At 41.4% G+C, this 21472-nt stretch overlaps 1 protein-coding gene across 2 annotated transcripts in view; it reads left to right on the top strand.

The window, feature by feature from the left end:
* Positions 1-21472, top strand: part of adcy2b (adenylate cyclase 2b (brain)) — a 72339-nt gene that overhangs the window by 8825 nt on the left and 42042 nt on the right. For both annotated transcript variants that reach the window (XM_082520665.1, XM_082520664.1), the window contains exons 2-4: positions 4847-5044; positions 15489-15653; positions 16487-16636. In XM_082520665.1, coding sequence (XP_082376791.1) covers positions 4847-5044; positions 15489-15653; positions 16487-16636 — 513 coding nt within the window. The remainder of the gene's footprint in view (positions 1-4846; positions 5045-15488; positions 15654-16486; positions 16637-21472) is intronic.

The raw sequence follows: 21472 nt of genomic DNA, 5'->3' as shown, positions 1-21472 counted from the left end.
CTACGATCAGAAATGTGCAAAGTGCAGATGCTTCTTTCTGTCGATGTGAACAGCTGCTTCACTCCAAATGCGCATGTAGCGAGAAAGGAGGTCCCTCCCTTTTCTTTCTCTGTATGTCTCTGACTTGTGTGCGCATGTGTGTTTTGCGTGTGTTTCTAACGCTAAAAGAACCTCTGCTGTTGTAAGAGTTTGCAGTCTTGCTTACATTCTCATTAGGATTCAATCTGTGCTCCGGGCTGACTGTATAGCTGCCGTGGCGTCAGCAGCCGGATCCCATGGGATCCCTTCACCAGACCCTGACTCATGCTACCGCTGCTGCACCATGTTGCCACATTAATGCTGCTATCTTGGATTTGTTCTGACCGAATAGCTTCTGCTGTATTTTAACAAGCAGCTCGAGTCAATAAACTGTCAAAACATCTCGTTACTGAAGGTTGAGGCTGTGACATCTTGTTTTTTCCTTCTCTCACAGAAATTGAATTGGACGCGGAGAGGATCCAATGCGTTTCTTTGCCCACACCGGCGTGCCTTTTACTGTAAAATGGCTGACAAGTTATCACAGAGAGTCTCGCTCAATTATCATGCCGGACCTGTCAGTGTAATCATGACTCGACTAGAATAAGTTTAAATGGTTTATGTGGGCACTGGCTTTAGGATGGAGCCTGTGAGGTGTTTCACATCCTGCTCTTTGGGTGAATGATGGTTATTTTGTTGCCTGTTTTCCCCTCAGAGTGTATAAATTCTGAAAAGATGTTGCGGAGTGCTTTATTTGCACATTAGTTGCAGAGTGCACAGGCGGATTAGTAGAATGAGCTCTAGGAGGCTATGCACTCCTTTTTTTGTGGACGTTCACTCAGCACAATCAGACCTGCTGAAAACACTACTGTCATTATTTCTTGGTGCAGAGGCTCAGCAGCTAATCAGATCATAAGTGGCAAGTGAAATTTTTAGCAAAATATTAACTTAATTAGTCATACCTCTTCTGTAGGTCCAGGCCAAATTAGCCAGTGATTTTTTACAGCTAGGAATCCGTGATACATCCAGCAGGGAAAAGGGACAACAATCTAACAACTGTCTCTTGGCTGTCATCAGTCTTTAATTAGCATGACTGTGGAATTGGTATTAAAGTGGGCCATACACTTAGTCAAATAATGAATTAAGTGTATGTGCAAGTAATCTCTATGAGCCAAAAGCACAGGCTCTGTATGATTTCAAAGAGAGGGGGAAACCTAAATCTGGTCATCTCATTCAACTATTAGCAATTCAATTTAAGCCTTCTGTTTGTGAGAGACAGCCAATCAGAAACATCCATCCATCAATTTCCGGATCACGGAGGCTGCAGCCTAAGCAGAGAAGCACAGACCTCCATCTCCCCGGCCTCTTCCTCCAGCTTGTCCAGGGGAAAACCAAAGCATTCCCTGGCCACCTGAGAGATATAATTCCTCCACCGTGTTCTGGGTCTGCCCTGGGGCCTTGTTCTGGTGGGACATGCCCGGAACACCTCACCCAGGAGGTCCCCAGCAGGCATCCTTGTCAGATGCCCAAACCACCTCAACTGGCTCCTTTCGATGTGGAGGAGTAGAGGCTCTACTCTGAGCCCCTCCCGGATGGCCGAACTCCTCACCCTATCCTATCTCTATAGGAGATGCCAGCCACCCTTCAGACAAATATAATTTCTACCACTTGTATCCGTGATCTCGTTCTTTCTTCACCCAAAGCTTGTGACCATAGGTGAGGGTAGGGATGATCGACCGGTAAATCAAGAGCTTTGCTTATGCAGCACCAATTCGTCTGTTGACCTCCCACTCTGCCACCCCCCACTAACCAGAAACATAATGATATAAAAGGAGGGTGACTTTAAAGGAACTTTATATCATGCAAAGTTACTGTAGTTCAAGTCCAGTCCTCTAGAGGCCATTTTCTTTCATCCATCTATCCATATCCATTGCAGTAAAGTTCGGAGCTGGACCACTGCTGTGTCACTGAGGACTTCTTAAAAGATGATAAAATGCAGGAAGTGAGCTCTGGCAGGTTGGCAGTGGATGGTGCAGCCAGTTACTATGTGGAGCTGGATGACTGGGTTGTGGATGTAGCAGCTGGAGGGTCAAGGGAGGCTAGTTCGTCATCCTCTGGTTGTGGTTGTTGGCCAGGTAGGTAGCAGGAAGAAGTGACTGGAAATTGGATGAAGCAGATGGATTTAAGGAGTTAAGGAGACTCAGATACTACTTACATCTGAGCAACTGCAGTCATCTTTCCGCTTTGCAGTTATTGGGAAAACTGTCCGAACTTGTGGGAGACTGAAGGAATTGTGGATGTTTGTTGATCTCCCACCCACAGGGTTTTAATGTTTGTGGATCCAAGAATCCAGGTGGAAATCTTACAGCACCACACAAACTCGTCTTTAAGCTCCCCAGAATGTACATCAACGTCGGCTGGGTCCATCATTCTGTCATGTTTGAGGGAAATGTGGACCCAAAAGCAGACCTTTGAGGCAAAGTAAAAACAAACAAACAAACAAAAAAACAAAAGTCCATAGAGGTCCAAACAGGTAAACACTCTGGGAGACAGACGTGACAAGGTACTAAGGCAAGTTGCAGCTTTAAATACACTAAAGGCTAATTAGAAACACAAGAAATGATTGAAGGAAACAAGGTACTAGTGAAACTAATCACTGAGAATGAGACAGGAGATTAAAAGTAAGAAAGTCTGAGAATATAACATGAAAAAAACAAGCAGGAAGTATCTTGATTTTCTGTATAAGTGGGTCAAAGTGCTGGGACCATGACATCACTATCTTGCTGCAGGATTCAAACCCAGGATGTTCATGCTGTGAGAAGACAGAGCTGACCACCAGGCTGGCCCTTCTAGAGTGCAAGGGAAAAAATATGGAGCAGGAAAATGAACATCATGAGTTCATCATCATGTTCATCACGTATTATTCTCCAAATAATGAATATTGTTGCAAAAAAAAGTGCACTTTTTTCCCCTGAACTCGTATGTAGAAGCCTCAATATAAGCAGCAAGTAGGTTTGGTGAACCCTGCAGACTCGTTCCATTACAGTTTTTGTTGGATTTGTTCTAGTCTGCTCATGTTAACAATTATAAAAATGATAAATAAGACGATTATGAATCTACCTTGAATCCCATAACTGCATTCGGGGTTTTTTGAGTCCATGCTGAGAACATTTGACCAGAAAGGTAAAGATTGCATAAAGAATAAGCAAAAGCTGCATAAGCTTTAATGAGTCTCATATGAAGCCATTTTTCTTGAACCAGTTGTATATATCTGGCAGTTATATGAGCTCATTTGCACTTGATTTCACAAGTTTCTACAAAGAAGAATCAATATATTAATAAGGCATGTAATTGCACAAAGCTAAATGAGAGAAAAAAGCTGAACCACTGTGTGGGGGAGAAACAAAAGAAATTACGACTTGACGGGGTGGACAGTTTTTGTTGCCTTTAACGTCTTGACCTGCATATATGCCAAATGAGGACGAGAGAGTGTTCTGTCTGTGTGGTGACAGCTTCTAAATGCTGACTTTGATAGTGTGAGCGTGGAAGTGATGCTGTAGCACATTCCCTGGGCTCAGACTGTCTGCCTGCCGATCTGTGCCGTCTGCTCGTCTGTTTGTGCGTGCACGCTGTGTAGTACCGCCATCCTTTTGAGGACCTAACATCATCACTAGCAAACAAAAAAATGAGCAAACATTTTGTCAATTTGGAGTTAAGGTTGAAGCTTTTAGACATGAGTGTCTAAAACAATATCAGAACTCATCTGTGTGGTCTGGTAGGTGCTTCTTTGCCTTCAGGCTGTGCTCTGGTTAAGGGACATGAATTGAGAGGATGCCCCAATTTAGAACGGGTGCAAAATGGTTTCGGCCTCGAAGGTGAATTATTCCTTTTTCAGTACTGGCCGTTTTCAAGTATGTTTTTGGGTGGCTCATATTTTTTTGTGCGTTCCCACAGCAGAGACCTCCCATGTGAGACAGATCAACCCTGAGCCCATTTTTGTTTTCTGAGGTTAGGCAGGACAATGTTTGCAGATGATCTCTGTACCGAGATATAGGGACCAGGTGGAAGAGAGTGTGGAGAGGTGGAGGTACGCATTGGCGAGAAGAGGAATGAAGCTCAGTTGAAAGTGTGAATGAGAGGGAGGCTGATGGCAAAGTGAAAATGCAAAGAGCAGAGATAGCGAAGACAGATGAGTCCTGTGGTCAACCATCCAAAGCAATGGACAGTTTTAAAGAGAGGTGAAGAAGACATTGTAGGTATTATGGGGTGAGCATCAGGGATTAGGAAGAAGCTGAAAATTAGATTCAGTAACATTTTCTTAAATCAAAATCCGTCCATAATTGTGCTTACACATTAGTCAGAGTGCATGGTTTTGACCTATAGAAGAAGCAAACACACCGAGATCTGGTCATCAGGTCCCCTTCTCTTTAACGGAAGTGGTACCTCCTTAGCATCATTTTCCGATGTGCAGATATAATCCTATATTAAGAATCAGGTGGGGAGATGATATCAGATGAGTCACAGTACAATCAAGAGTTTGCCTCCTTAATCTTACTTTTGTTTCCTACCCTGCCTTATCTCTCTGTGTTTAATTTCGGCCGTTCCATTATGTGGTTTGGTGTAGAGAGAAAGAACTACTCTTTGCACATGTAAATCTCTGGCATTTTATCTGCATTGAGAACGGGGTTAGGTGAGATACTGACAGAAGTGGTCGCATTCTGATGCCACGGGAGAGCCAATTAGAGGTGATTGGTTAACCCAGGGCCAAAGCATGAATGTGTTCAATTTCACCAAACTCACCTCACCTCCAACCATCTCTGTCTCTCTCCAGAATACAGAAGACCACTTGACGTTCTTGATCACAGTGCCCACTGCGCTCTTCCTCTTCCTGTCCATCTTCATCCTCGTCTGCATCGAATCTGTCTTCAAGCGGATGCTTCGCCTGTTCTCACTGCTAATATGGGCCTGTCTGGTCACCATGGGTTACCTCTTCATGTTCTCTGGAGGGAGACTCAGCCCCTGGGACCAGGTAGATCGTTTTCTTTATTTTCTGTGTGAGTGTTCGGGTTGATCAACAAGAGTTCAGCAGATGGCTTTAAAATGTTTACAGCTGTCCAATTTGGAATTGAGAATCTTGTAAAAGTGACTTGAAGGGGACCCTATCATGCTCAACTTTATTTTGTATTGTGACTGTATTTTGTGATTTGTGATGATGATAATGCCTGAAATTGTAACTTGACTACTGAAGTTAGTACAGTAATGCATTACATTACTGCATTTCTGAAAAATGCAATGTGATTACAGTAAAGTGTTGTTTTGTAATGCATTACACCCAGCACTGGTTGACAGTCACAACAATGGTGGAACAATCATTATACTGGTAAAAATCATGAAAGGAAAGATAATAACACAGCCAGGTGTTTGAGCCCTGCAAAGAAAATGCATCAGCTTGAAGTCATATTCGGCAGATACGTTTTCATACTTTTATAAAGCTGAAGGATTCACACACTTCAGATTAAAACTTCAATATGAAATGGAAGCAGCAAAGCTTTTCTGCAGACTCTGAAAGACTTAATCAGATGCTACCTTCCTGTGAAGTAAACTAACTGGATATAAAAGATGGACATAGCTTGTACACTTAAAGAGGGTTTAAGCCCAAAATTCACACTTTAGCTCATTTAATTACATGTAGATTTTTCATGTAGATTAGTCACATAAGTACCATGAAAAACTTTAAATCTAATGGAATCTGATAAAATGTAAATGAAATGTACTTTCATGATTAGTTTACACCAAGCACATTTTCCTTAATGATTAATCAGTTGATTCAGTGTAAAGTTGATCATATATATTTCAATTTATTATTATTTTTATCCGGTCTTTAAGCCGTTTCGGGTCCAAACTTCACTTCTGGCCCCAAATTCAAAGGAACACTACGGCATCACTGAAAGTTAAAAACTGTCTAAATTCTTTAATCTTTAATAAAATCATCGGTGTGCCTGCTCTACCAGGTGTAACAATTAAGTTTAACATCCAGGCATCCATGATTATTACAATTTATTAAATTTAATGGAGTTAGACGTTAGCGGGGAGTTAGCTAGCTAGTTTCCACCCAAACATAATTTATTATGCTCTGGCTGAGAGATTTCTGAAAAAATTAAAACGTACAGCTCTGCTATCACTTCCAACATAAATGAAAACAAAAACCTAAACAGAAGTGATGTTTGTAGGGTTACTGAAGTTGGACTAGCTGGTATATAATGATGTGCTACGTGGTGGCTAGCTACAGAGCTATGTTAGCATAACATAAACACAGTAAAGATGGAGGATGAACGCTAACTTTTTTCCACTCAATTAAAGTTAACATGATTGCTCCCGAGAGGTTAGGGATAAATGTAATTGCATGGCACGATGCTGTAAACGGACTCAACTTTAGTCAGGAGAACAACTGAGATAATCCATCCACAATACGAGGTTAGTCGTTAATATACTGCTGCATGAGCTGGGCTCCCGTTACATCGTAAGGTTTTAAAAACTGAGCTTTAAAATGAATAGTGGTAATAAAAACTGAGAGAGGCCGACAGTGATCACTGACTTTTTTTTAAGGGCTTGTTCAGATTGAATAGAAGAAACAAAGCATTAAAACAAGTTAAAAACACAACAGCCTTAATAAACACAGAGTAGTTTGGACCCGGAAGCCAGGTTCATATGTCATCACTTAAAGATTGGATAGCTTCAATGTTATTGAGGGTGAAGAATTATTGGGGTGAAGCCTATGTAAATGAGCCTTAAAGCTACATTTTTTTCAGATAGCCAGCAGGGGGCGACTAAGGGGGCCTCAAAGTCTGCGACAAACAAAAACACAGCTTTATGACTCCCATGATCCATACTCTCAGTAAACACTCTCTCTTCATGAGTCATCTTCTAGTTTCAGAGCATAATGAATGCGTCACGATGTTTATTGTTTAATATACGATTTCCATGGGAGTGAAAAAGGAGGATAATACAGGGCGCGCTTGTGATTGACAAGACTTTTATCTACAGTCTACAAAAACAAACAATTAATAAATATGTGACTTAAGCTGTTTGGTCACACATTCTTTCTAGCCCAGATACTCTGCTGCCTTAAGATAGCGTGCAGGAGACAGGACGCAGGATGACCACTCGCTGCAGCAGACTTTTATCTCCACTGATTCCACACTGATGCAAATCAGTGCCACAGGACATCACACAGACTTTGTAGTAGGGAGCTGGCAGGTTAAAGGCCATTTAATGCCAAGCCAACTGTGTCAGAGATTTGCATGCGTCTCCCACTGTTACACGTAGAAACGTTCAGCGCTGCAGTACGTGCGTGAAAATGGCTTACGATTACCCGAACCTGATAATTTGGCCTTTCGACACGTAGCCGTGCATTCAAGAGTCTTCTCAGGATTTCATGTGACAAAGAATTTGCTTCCGCACACACACCTGTCATTTAGTTTAAATGTGTATTTTTTGAATGCATACATGGCTGTGTGTGTGTGACTGTGTGCGTTTGAGGCTGTGTGTGAGTGCAGAATTAATTTGACGTGTTAATGAGCCCTGATGAGAGCTGGAGGTGAGCAGATCAGCAGACAGACACATTAGTTTTCAGCGCCAGGCTCCTTCTTTCTCCATTTCAGGACTCCTATTTCCTGTCTCCATCTATTCATCAAATCCCATTTTTCTCTCCTTGGTTTCTCCACCTGCCTCCTTTTATCCTTTTAACCTCCACCCACGACCCACTCCCCACCTCTCTTTCTCCGTCTTACCTTCGTTTTACTTCTTCGATTCCACGGTGGGGTTGGGGATATTTTTAACATTGGCCACCTGTGAGAGCATAATCATTCTGCATTATTAATTATGCTATTTTGCTCCCATGACTCTTCCTCTATCTATCTATCTATCTATCTATCTATCTATCTATCTAGATAGATAGAATGACAGAATGAAAAACAGAAAGACAGAAATAAATAAGTTAACAAAAGAAGGACAGAAGAAAGGGAAAGAAATATTTAAGAAAAGAAAGAAGGAGAAAAAAGAAGAAAAAGGAAAGCGGAAAGAAAAAAGGAGAAAAATGGGAAGAGAAATAAAAAAAATAAAGGAGAAAGACAAGGAAGCAGGAAAGAATTAGGTAAGGAAAGAAACACTTAATCAATGAAGGAAAATGGAAAAGAAGGAAAAAGGTGGGAAATAAAAGCATTAGGAAAGAAAGCAACAAGAAAGGAAAACAAGGAAAGAAAGGAGGATAGCGAAAAGAAAAAATGAGAAAAGGAAGGCAGGAAAGGAGTGAGAAAAGGAAAAAAGGTAATAACAAACAGGGTAAAGAAAGAAAGAAAGAAAGAAAGAAAGAAAGAAAGAAAGATGCAGGGGAGCAGAAATCCTGTGAGAGGAGAACAGTTGGAGCTGCTGCCTGCTCTCGGTGGGCTGGATTGATTGTGATTACTGAGAGAACAGCATGTCTGATGGAGCACACGGAGCTAATAACAGTAAGGGTCTGACAGAAAGAGAAAGAAAGGCCACAAAGACAGAGGCCGGGAGAAGCTGCTTCTCTCTTCAGCCATTCACTTTGGACCCCCTCTCTCCCACTCCCACCCTCCACCACTCTCAACCACCCCATTCTGAGCTGGCTCACCTGCTTTTGTTGTAAACACAGACGCACGCACGCACACACACAGACGCACACAGAAATATATCTTTAGCCATGTGTGGCACTATCTAGCCGCAGTAGCCTGTTAGTCTGCTCTTTATTTAATTTCTCTGAAGGCCACGGCTCTTTCCAGAAGGCAGATGGAACATAGCTGTCACACCTGGTGCCAAATAATCAAGATATAGTCACTTTTACCTGTGCGTGTTAGTACGTACCTGCCCAAAAAAACCAAACAAACCAAAAAAAACAGGGTGTTGCTTCTTAGGAGGGGAGAGCAAAACCTTTTTAAATGGGAGTATTCATGCATCTGTGCATCTGTCTGTGTTTGCATTAGGAGGCGGGTAAGCATGCATTGCTTATGCTTGAAGCACACAGAGCAGGGCAGAGGGAGAAAAAGTCATGGAAGGTGCTGAAGTGATGTGATGGCTGCAGGACTCATGTCGGAGTGTTTGAGGCTGTATTAGGATTCAGGATAGAAAGCCGTGGAGACGGTGTCTGCCTGCCTGTCTGTGTGGCACACCTGAAATTGGACTGCCATTCTCAATTCCACGCAGCCACCTGAACACACCCAGTGTCACACACTCCGACTAACCACATACCCCTTTAGTCACCCCCCTCCCCGATGCTGAGGTGAGAGTTCAGGGTAAGGAGTTGAAGGTTATGGCAAAAATATACAAGGCCTTCAAAACGCTACATCTGCTCCGACGTCAGCATCCTTCCCTTTGTTGGTTCCCTTAGTAACAGAAGGTCTAAGCCTACACAAAAACACCTCAGTGTGTGTGTGTGCGCTCGCTGCATTCAGGTCAACCAAACAATTACTTATATCCAATGTTCTAGCTGTGATTTGGCTTGATAAAACACTGCATGCTAGCGAGAGAAGAAATCTCTGTAACCCGTTGCTGCAAATTATGTCCGCAGCGTTGATTTTGACTATCTGTTTTTTTTCTCAAGCGGAACAGAGCGCAGGGTTTCTACAGCTCTCACAAAGTCACTCTAAAGATGGATTTTTTTAGCCCAAGACATCTGTGGTACACATAAGAATACATAGTCACACTAAAGCCATGTCCTGTGCTAAAAATTCTGACAAATTCTAAAGCCAGGGTTTTCAAAGTGCAACTAAATTAAATTAGAAATGATTGTAAATTTCAATCAATTGTTGACTTCACTGCAGGAAAGCAGAACAAAGTTAATTTACACTTCCAGTGAGAACTTCATAGACAGGAAGTTTGGGACCCACCCAACAAAAAGACCTTGAAAAGATATTAAGAATGACGTTGCCAAACAAGAACACTCCTCTTGTTATGAGGAGATATGTTGTAAAAAGCTCCTTTTATGACATAGATGACATAAGAACCAGCCCATTTACTGTTTTTGGACTATTTAGTTTTTATCTAGAAATCTATTTTACTTTGACTTTTTAAGCAATTTGAACCCAATTTTAGCATCTAGCATTGGAGGGTATGTACCGATTAAACATATTTTAGACCTCCAATCAAGAAAAAATTACTCAGTAGCTAAACATTAATTCAAAATTTAATTAGAGTTTTGCTAATCCTCTGAAAAGTTGCCTTATCACCTTGGCTCAGAAATCTATTTCCATGGACATCAGGTGCTTGGAAGAGGAAGTCTAAACGGATTTAGCTGTTTTTATTGTGATGGATGTTTAATAATTCAGTTTCATGTGAGGTTTCATGCTGTTTCAACCAACTCTTCAAATCTGACTGCTAAAATGGTTGTATGTTATGCTTCATTAAATTCTGAAATGCACTGTGCCGGCTGAAATTTGTATATAAAAATTTAAAGTAAGTTAAGTGAATTCAGTTAAAAAAAATATATACATTATGTACAAGTTTTGACAGTGAAATACTGTGTGGGTGTGTGTTGTTTTTTATGACACAGGGTCTACTAAAACAAGTCCATATTTTTCTTCAGCCCGGGCGACTCAAGAAAGACTTTCTCAACTATAATGATCAGTCCATTATTACTGGATCATAAAAAAGATAAACTCTATTATTTTGATGCTTTTCCAGTTTCATTAATTACCTGAACAATCTTGAAGCGCTGTAGCTTTCACCAGATTAGCGCGCTTTAGCCACTGACAGCTCTACATGGCTAACTAGCATAAGTGGTATATAGAAAAAGTGGACATTTTCCATTTTCAAACCATCACACTCCAAGCAAACACGTACAGGTAGTGTGCATATGATGGTATATATGAGTGAAAGTGCTGTAAGTGACTGACAGGCCTCATACTAGCACAGTTTCAAAATTGGCTATTAGCTTAGCTAGCTTAAACAAATGAGACGTGTAATTTTAGCCTACTTGAAAATTTCCAACAGTTGCTCACCATTTACAGTGGGGCAAAAAAGTATTTAGTCAGCCACCGATTGTGCAAGTTCCCCCACTTAAAATGATGACAGAGGTCAGTAATTTGCACCAGAGGTACACTTCAACTGTGAGAGACAGAATGTGAAAAAAAATCCATGAATCCACATGGTAGGATTTGTAAAGAATTTATTTGTAAATCAGGGTGGAAAATAAGTATTTGGTCAATAACAAAAATACAACTCAATACTTTGTAACATAACCTTTGTTGGCAATAACAGAGGTCAAACGTTTACTATAGGTCTTTACCAGGTTTGCACACACAGTAGCTGGTATTTTGGGCCATTCCTCCATGCAGATCTTCTCGAGAGCAGTGATGTTTTGGGGCTGTCGCAGAGCAACACAGACTTTCAACTCCCGCCACAGATTTTCTATGGGGTTGAGGTCTGGAGACTGGCTAGGCCACTCCAGGACTTTCAAATGCATCTTACGGAGCCACTCCTTTGTTGCCCGGGCGGTGTGTTTTGGATCATTGTCATGTTGGAAGACCCAGCCTCGTTTCATCTTCAAAGTTCTCACTGATGGAAGGAGGTTTTGGCTCAAAATCTCACGATACATGGCCCCATTCATTCTGTCCTTAACACGGATCAGTCGTCCTGTCCCCTTGGCAGAAAAACAGCCCCATAGCATGATGTTTCCACCCCCATGCTTCACAGTAGGTATGGTGTTCTTGGGATGCAACTCAGTATTCTTCTTCCTCCAAACACGACGAGTTGAGTTTATACCAAAAAGTTCTACTTTGGTTTCATCTGACCACATGACATTCTCCCAATCCTCTGCTGTATCATCCATGTGCTCTCTGGCAAACTTCAGACGGGCCTGGACATGCACTGGCTTCAGCAGCGGAACACGTCTGGCACTGCGGGATTTGATTCCCTGCCGTTGTAGTGTGTTACTGATGGTGACCTTTGTTACTTTGGTCCCAGCTCTCTGCAGGTCATTCACCAGGTCCCCCCGTGTGGTTCTGGGATCTTTGCTCACCGTTTTCATGATCATTTTGACCCCACGGGATGAGATCTTGCGTGGAGCCCCAGATCGAGGGAGATTATCAGTGGTCTTGTATGTCTTCCATTTTCTGATGATTGCTCCCACAGTTGATTTTTTCACACCAAGCTGCTTGCCTATTGTAGATTCACTCTTCCCAGTCTGGTGCAGGTCTACAATACTTTTCCTGGTGTCCTTCGAAAGCTCTTTGGTCTTGGCCATGGCGGAGTTTGGAGTCTGACTGTTTGAGGCTGTGGACAGGTGTCTTTTATACAGATGATGAGTTCAAACAGGTGCCATTCATACAGGTAACGAGTGGGGGACAGAAAAGCTTCTTACAGAAGACGTTACAGGTCTGTGAGAGATTTTCCTTGTTTGAGGTGACCAAATACTTATTTTCCACCCTAATTTACAAATAAATTCTTTACAAATCCTACCATGTGGATTCATGGATTTTTTTTTCACATTCTGTCTCTCACAGTTGAAGTGTACCTCTGGTGCAAATTACTGACCTCTGTCATCATTTTAGGTGGGGGAACTTGCACAATCAGTGGCTGACTAAATACTTTTTTGCCCCACTGTAAATGACTCCATCAGTTACTGAAGCATCACTGAGGATTTGGTCCTCATTTGAACCCTGATTTATATTTTTAAAGCCAATGTTTCTTAAAACAGCAACCTCCTGGCATGCTGTCCTGTCCCACCCACTGTTCCATTAGTAGTGATGTGCGGATCGATCCTGAAATATAGATTCCTCCGATACCAATCATTTATGTTCTAGAATCGATTCTCACATTAAAATATCGATATTTTAGTAATTTAGGGTAAATTTGTAGTTTATCATTAAAATGAACGCAGTGGAAAGAAACTATAACATTCGGATTGTCTACTTTCAAAGGAACTACTTCCTCTTCCGCCTTTCATAGTCATGTGCGAAATACGGCTGTATAAATGTCTTGCAGCCCCCTGGCGTGCGCACTCACAACAATGGCTGAGCGTAACTGGAGTCATGTGTGAACGTATTTTACCTCCACAAACAGCTGAGATGTGGTTTGCGATACATGTGGCAAAAAAGTGAGGTCTTGTAGCCATACTTGCCAACCTTGAGACCTCAGAATTAGGGAGACATTCAAAAGGGCTGTTGGGGGGGTGATAGATACATTTTACAGGGTTTATTTATCGGGTAAAATATGTTAAATGTCACTGTTATTATTGGCCGGCTCAGAAACAGCGGGGGTGTCCAAATTCAGAGGCTGCTTCTACCTGAGGACCCGGCCTTCGCGGTCTAAAGAAAGCCGGGTAGCACGTCACGAGCTCCCTCAGTGGAGTGAAACTGCCGTCTTCTCCTTGCTATCTAAAATATAACCGGGCGCTGACGTAAACTCTTCTGTTTGATCATTTTCTGTTTGATGTTTATTCAGCTGTGTGAAAACCCTGGAGGAACCCTCCCGAGGGATTAATAAAGTTACATTTAATTTAATGTAAACTTTAATCTCAGCCAAACCGATTTACTCACGAACAAATAAAACACTGAAAAAGCCAAACAATAACATTTTTAAGTTATCAAAGTGACTTATATATCATGTTTAACCCGAGTAGTGAAAGACCGCGGGGGTTTGAAAACGATGTGTCGGTCGGCTCAGATATTTGAAGTTTACACAGCTACATTCTCACCTGAAAATATGTTAAAAGGTTTTTTTGCGACCCAGAAAGAGAAATAGGAGTAATATTAAAACTAAGACGCTGCCGCCATTGTTGGAAACTGGAATTGGCTGGCCGCGCTATGAATTCTGCGATATGGTTTTTCAATTTTGTTGTCCGGGTGGAAAATTGGGAGAAATTCGGGACAATGGTGGCTCCGGGAGATTTCCGGGAGGGGCACTGAAATTCGTGATTCTCCCGGAAAAATCAGCAGGGTTGGCATGTATGGTTGTGGCAACATCACTAACCTTGTCAAACACCTCAGAGTAAATCACATCACAGAACATGACGAGCGTATGTTCAGGCGAACTGAAGTGGAGGAGAGGGACAGGTGCTGCTAGGGCGAGACAGACGTCTCCCACGGAGTACTTTAGTGCTGCAGGCAGGCAAGCTGTTCAAATAGCACACAACTTCAGTTTTTTTTTTTATTTCTATATGATGAATCCTGCGTTATTAAGTGATAAGAACAAGTAATCTGATGTCCTGTAATCATTATGACGCTATAATTTGAGATACAATAAATAAAATAAGTTTTTGTACAGAGTATCGGTATCGGATCAGTATCGTCGATATCACCCTGGATATTACTTGGTATCGGATCGGAAAGGAAATCAGTGGTATCGCACATCACTATCATTAGAGAGCACCGCTCATACTTTAACCACACATTTACAGACTGTGTGTTAAGTGAGGCTCAAAGAGAAATGTTTTCCCAAAAGCAAGCTTTTCATTTAGTCTTATTAAAAAAGCTAATAAATTTCTAGCAGTTTCAAACACTTTATCCAAAACCCAAGGACTCAAAGGATTTCCAAGCATCCATATAAACCCTGAAATAACTGAGAAATGCAGGCCATAGTGTATTTAAAGCTTAAAGTTTACATGCATAATAAGGTAAGACACAAATCGAGGTCTAGGAATTATCGGTTTCTTTTCAGGAGAAACCATCCACTCAGAGCTGTCACCTGTAGTGAAGTACTGTTTGCAGTCTGACTTTCTGAACCTGATAGGCACAGGAAATAAACAGACAGGCAGGAAGGTCAAAGTTGATCTGGTGTCCTAGTTGAAGCTGTGACCTCATCACGCTGGTTGCCACCACAGCCACCATAACAGGAAGAGGTGGAGTGAGAGCAGGGGAAGTGCACAGAGACGAAGTGGGAGGTTAAGGCATGAGGTATCAGTGAAAAATATGCTGATGCGCACGCACAGCACACAGAAACATGCATGCGCACATCCACAGCAGGAGCTGATAAGCAATCGGAGTAAAAATGTCTCATGGAAATCAAAAAAAGAGGTACAACTGATCACAGAAATCAAGCAACAAACTCCTCGTGTAATTGTTACAATATGTTATTCCCACATGTAAAGACATATTTGAGCAGTCATTTAATAACTTGATGCTCTGATTTGTTGTATTCTTGTTTTCTGGACAATTTAGCAGAGGATTTTTGTGAAAACTAAGTGAGCAGCCCACTCATCTCTAATGATTTATCACAGGATCAGCAGTTTATCGTTGGATCTCTTAGCAAAGAAGCACTGGCAGCCCACTCAGCTGTGTTCTGTATTTAGGCAAACAGCAGACAAAGTGGGAACACGTACAGCAGAGATCTCTGCTGGGATTCAGCTGCAAGCATATTTCTACATTTGGGAACTTCTTGTCAAAGCTGTTTGTATTAATGCGTGTGGTTTAATTTAGAAAAATTTGCACCTTCACCTGCTCTTGCTTTCCCGTTTCCAGGTCTCCTTCTTCCTCTTTATCGTGTTTGTTGTCTACACCATGCTTCCCTTCTCCATGAGAGGGGCCATTATCGCCAGTGGAATCACCTGCTTCTCACACACTATCACTCTCAGTGTCTGTCTGACCACCCGCGACACAGACCTGGAGGATCCTTTAGTCTGGCAGGTAAACCTGAACACACAGCCACGCTGTTGGAATCTGCCGATATATTTTCCATGACTTCCTGCTTGTGCTGCATATGTAACTTCTTCTCCATATTAGCTGCAGCATGAAAACTTGTTCTCTAATGTTTTTCCCAAGCATGATTAAAAATGATGAGGTGCAGCGTCTGGGTTGTAAAACAATGAACCTATCCTGTATAATCGAGCACATTCAGCAGGGCCTCCAGAGTAATGTGAAGGGCCTTTTACCGCACTCAGGGAACAGCCCTTCAAAACTGGCTCTAACTGAATGGACTGTTGATACAGTAAAACAAAGAGAGTCTCGCCGCAGACCGATAAGAGAAAAATATTATCCATAAACGTCAATAAGCGTGCAGAAACATGAAGTGAACTAGAATTGATTTGGCATCAGATCCATTTCTGCTGCTGCTGGCACACACGCACACACAAACACACACACACTCCAATCAACCATCAGAGTAAAAACACTGTAATCACAACAGCCTTCAATAGCTTTCTTCGCTCTCACACACTCACACATGCAGAGTGGAAAAGTACTCTACCAATAAACCAGTGTTCAAAGGCAAAGCATGATCTTGGATACGGCACCAAGGACAACTTATTCATATGCAGGTCCACACTGTAAAGAGCTTGTGGTTGACACGGTGGTGGAAAGCACTGCAAAAGTGTGTGTTCTCGCCTGGTTTTACAAGGTAATAACAGAGGCTTAAGTGGAAAGGTCGTATAGTGGAAAAATGACTGGCACAATCATATTTGCAATATAGGTCAGCTCTTAATTGCTTATTTCTTCCATGTTTGTGTGCCTGTGTGTGGCAGATCTTAGCCAATGTGATAATCTTCACCTGTGGAAACTTGGCTGGGGCATATCACAAGCATCTGATGGACCTGGCACTCAAACAGACCTATCAGGACACCTGCAACTGCATCAAGTCTCCCATCAAGCTGGAGTTTGAAAAGCACCAACAGGTACACACTTTGAGAGCCATACTTTAGTTCTTGAAGTTACTTCTTGGTTATTATCCTGCTTTTGCTTCTTCTGTCCACTAGTTTGACTGTCTGCAAATCCAACAGTCATGCTAACTCTACTCTGGGGCTCAAACATTATGTGTACTGGGGGCTGGCTAATGTTTGTCAGCTTTAGTTTTGTTGCTAACTCGGACAATTCATTAGCTACCAAAATAGCAGCTATGGGGCTAACTTGCTAACTAGCTTGATTCCTTCCCAACGTTCCAGCCACTTTCCATCATTTTGTTCCATCGCTAACAAAATACTATCTGAAACTACAACAGCTTTTGGTTCTCAAGCAGAGTTTGTGTTGAAACTTTGTGCATGACAAGCGTCATATCCTATGTATTTTTGCCTAGAATCCATCCATCCACGGTTCCCTTAGAAATTACTCCACAAGCTGTTAAGAGTTGGAGAAGTTCCCATTTTGAAGTTACAAAACAGGCCTGTCAAATTTTGGCACTAAAAAAAGTATTAAATACATTCAAAAATAGCTACGCTAATTGGATAGATTGCAGTGAATTTGGTAGAGAGTCATTATCTTTGACTTCTTTTCTTGCTCCATTCATCCACTCATTAGTAAACATATCAATCCATTGACCACATATCTGATTCAGGGATCTCTTTCAGGTGTCCTGAGATTAGTTACACTCACCCACTGACATCAACTAATGGTACCCAACTAATCTTCATTAGTTACACCTTGCTAGGACTGAGTTGGTCTCCCTTTTTCCTTCAGACCCGCTTTAATTCTTCATGGCATGGATTCAACAAGGTGCTGGAAACATTGCTCAGAGATTTTGGTCCATGTTGACATGAAAACATCACACAATTGCTGCAGATTTTGTCAATCAATCATCTGAATCTCGAATTCCACCACATCCCACCGGTGCTCTACTGGACTGAGATCTGGTGACTGCAGAAGCCATTTGAGTACAGTTAACTCACTGTTTTGTTCAAAAAACAGTTTGAGATTTGTGATATAGTCCGAAATGTCACTCCCATTATGTCCATTTAAATGATACTCAACTACTAATGGGCCCAAACTGTGCCAAGAAAATATCCTCTCACACCATTACATCACCATCTCCAGCCTGAACCGCCGATACAAAGCAGGATGGATCCATGCTTTCATGCTGTTTATACCAAATTCTGATGAATTCTTGAGACTCATCAAATCAGGCAACCGTTTTCCAATCTTATAATGTCCAATTTAGGCAAGCTAGTGCGAATTATGGTCTCAGATTCCTGTTCTTAGCTCACAGAGTGTCTTTTGCTGCTGTAAATGATCTGCTGCAAAGTTCAAAATGTTGTTGGTGCAGAGATGGTTTTTCTGCATACCTTGGTTGTAATGATTGGATATTTGAGTGAATATATCTCTGTAAACCCTAAAGATGGTCCTGGGTTAGATGGATTCTAATCCAGGATTTGATGTCTTGCGTGATCTCTACCAAGCACCGTAATCAATCAAAATGTATTACCTTTACAAACACACAGATGTAATATTTCTATTTAGCCTTGACTATACTTAGTGTTTACTGCTAAGTGGCAAAGGCAAGCATCCTATTTGCATGCTGATTTTTATAATTAGCTCAAGGCCTTGCTGGCCTCTGCCTTGTCCTAAGCCTCGTTATTGCTATCTGTCTCTTAATATGAGTGCCCACATTAAATTCAAACCGCCTCTGTTTTAATTGCCAAAATATTTCACTTCTTAGTTTTGTCAGGGGTGAGGAGTTGGTAAGTCCGTCATGTCTAAGTGGCATTATGCGGTGACATTTGCTTGACATTAGCGTCTTTGCCCTGACATTAGCCATTCTTTCCAACCAGGGAAATGACATATGAACGTGCACACTAATAACCTGCAGTGTACGCACTTGGCATTGACTATGAGTTTTTAAATCATTTTTTAACTTGCTAAGTTTGTAAAAAGTTGCTTACTTACTACAGGAATCTTTTTTGTAAAAACGCTGAATTTAGGTGTAGTTACCATTTCTTGTTATTTCTTGTTAAGTTATTTACATGTTTTATTTGTGAACATAGGTCAGCAGAGTCTATCTGTTGATCTATGTTTTATAACTAAGCTGGCATCTGTTCCTCAGCACCAGTATCTGCATCACTGTGTGAGGACACACACAAATGCCACTGCATAAAACAAATCTCATTCAGCGACTGAACACACAACTTTAGTTGATTAATCAAACACATGATTAATAACACTACATCTCCCCAGGCTATTATACCTATTGTGCATGCTCACAGTGGAGTGTTCATATTGCTCCGGCGCTGAATAAGTAAATAAGAGCAAGTGTTGCTATTGGTTTCTATTTTTAGAGCCCCTGGTCCCTCTCTCGACTTAATTTGCTGCTGTGTTTTAGGAAATGAGCCCGTGGTGTGTGAACAATGTAATGACCCTCTCTGCTGTGAGCTGCATTTATGAGTCACACCCCCTCAGGCAGCTATTCACTCTCTCTAACATGCACACACACCCACACACATGCCCACACGCTTGCACATGCACGCCAAAATCACCCTCTATGCAAGTGTGTATGGTGCTAAATTAAAGCAAAAACTTCTGGTTACACAACAGCGAAGGGTGATGGATCTTACATCTCTGGTTCTGCATTTTTCTCCTCACTGTATAATGACATGACTTTTCCAAAGCGTAGGTAAACTTTCTAAAAAATCACCAGCAGCTGTCAGAGTCGTTTGTATAGTCGTATTTGTGCAACAATAATGTAGCCTTCAAAAATCAGACAAGAGATGAATCCTCGGAAGCAAAATGTGATAAACAGACCCAGATCACTGCCAACAGCCACCTGTGTGCTTTTGTTGACTTCAGCCACGAGGCATTTCAGTTTCTGAGATATTCCAGCAAATGCAGCTGCACAGCAGTGTTCATCAGATGCTTAAGATGCTTTTTGGGAAATGTAGAAAAACCTACAAAATGAGAAAGAAATCAATGATTTGGACTAGGGACTATAATAGGTCAAATAAATTTTACATCACTGCAAAGGTACATCTATATGGCATCTACATTTTCATTATGACTGTATATAAAAAATGGATGTACATGATTCAGTTTCACAGTTTGGGTCATTCACTTATTTTCATTCTTTGTAGTCGTTTTAGTTCCCTATGTGTTTCCCCGTCTGTTCCGTCCTCTGTCTCATCTTTATCTTTTGCCTGTTCCCTTGTCTGCTTTCATGTTTAGCACGGACCTTCTCGCTGCATTTTTTATTTTGCATTTCATGAACTTGCTGTACAACTTTGTAGGTTACCTATTGTAGTTTTACTTCATGTCTGTCTCCCATCAATTCTCTGATTGTTTCCACCTCCCTTTGGACTTGGTTCATATTTGACTTGTGATCAGCTAGCTAACATGCATTTCGGTCCTCATCAATCCTCATTGTGACAACTGGCGCATCATACAGATGCAAGTAGCGCCTAAGTGCCTACATATACATACTGAAATAAAATAATATAAAACTTGAGCTCATTTTTTGTTTGGACTGTTAATACAATAATAAACCTCTCAGCAAGTCATCAGTTGTCACCCCAAAACACACTCAGGGATCCAGTTCACTGACTAAAAACCGGCTTGAGGTGATGTTTAGCAGATAGCTAGCTGTTACAATAATAGAACAACATATACCTGTCACCCATTAGGGATAGGACTACCATTTGGTACCTTATGCTAAAGAATCACATTTTTCAGAAACTAAAGTTTCAACAGTGCATTTTGCTATGCAGCTCTTCTTTCATTAGCATTTCCATTTAGTTATGCACAACAACCCAAAAATTTGATAAAAACAGATGGATCCTAATGGAGTAGACAGGTGATTTGGTGGATGTTAAATGGGTAATACAATTTGAATGGGTGGTTATAAAAAAAATTCCCAGTGGGGCTATTTAACTATTTTTTAATGGTGGAAGCTCACATAGTCAACAACGTCAAGCTCACCTCAGCTGCAATCCCAGCAAATCTCCTGATTCAATGCTGACAAAAAAGCTGACAGCCAAAACTCATATGCCTGGTTCAGTCTCAAGAGAAAACACAAATGCCTTTGGGATTATGGCAGGTAGGGTTTCTCCTACAAAAATCTACCAAATCAAACATGCAGAGCTACCTGCTTCAAGGACCCCATGTAAATAAGGGAGTGGCTGAAAGCGGCTTAAAAAAATGCTTTTGTCTGCAAGCCACTTTGCAACCCACCTGGACCGCATCTTATGCTTTCTTGCTCTTTCTGAATTAGTGTCAGCTCTGTTGTCACTGATAACTTCTCTGCCGATCTTTTCAGCAGTGGCTGTTAGCGCCCAAGCAGCGCCACAACTCCAAATATAAATTACTGTTATTATCTATAGTACCGCTGACTGAACTGCAATTTTTGCACTTCCACATTAATTTTGACACCACTGGAGGTTACCAAGTGCATTTACCTTAATGTTCCATTCAATCACTCATTTAACCGGCAGCCTAAAAATGCGCAGAACCTGGTTTCCCATGACACACTGCATATTTGAAAATGTGCCTCGAGAGATTTTCAGTGCTTGACTTTGGCTTCCTGTGCTCAGTGCTTGAAAAATTAGCCCCAATGAGCCATCATTAAGGGATGTAAAAATAGGTTAAATATTAGCTGTGGATGACAACAGAAGAGAATAGAGTAGAACAGACTTAATTATGCACTACTCCTTGTCAGACACTACATGTGATCCTTTAGGTCTCCTAGAAAAGGAGCTCAGCTTTCAGTTTCAGGGAGCAAATTATTTAAACCAGTTTGAATGGGAATTAAGATTTTT

The sequence above is a fragment of the Aulonocara stuartgranti genome (assembly GCF_965226115.1).
Source record: "Aulonocara stuartgranti genome assembly, chromosome: 22".
NCBI lineage: Eukaryota > Metazoa > Chordata > Actinopteri > Cichliformes > Cichlidae > Aulonocara > Aulonocara stuartgranti.
This window is presented reverse-complemented; position numbering and strand designations above follow the sequence as displayed.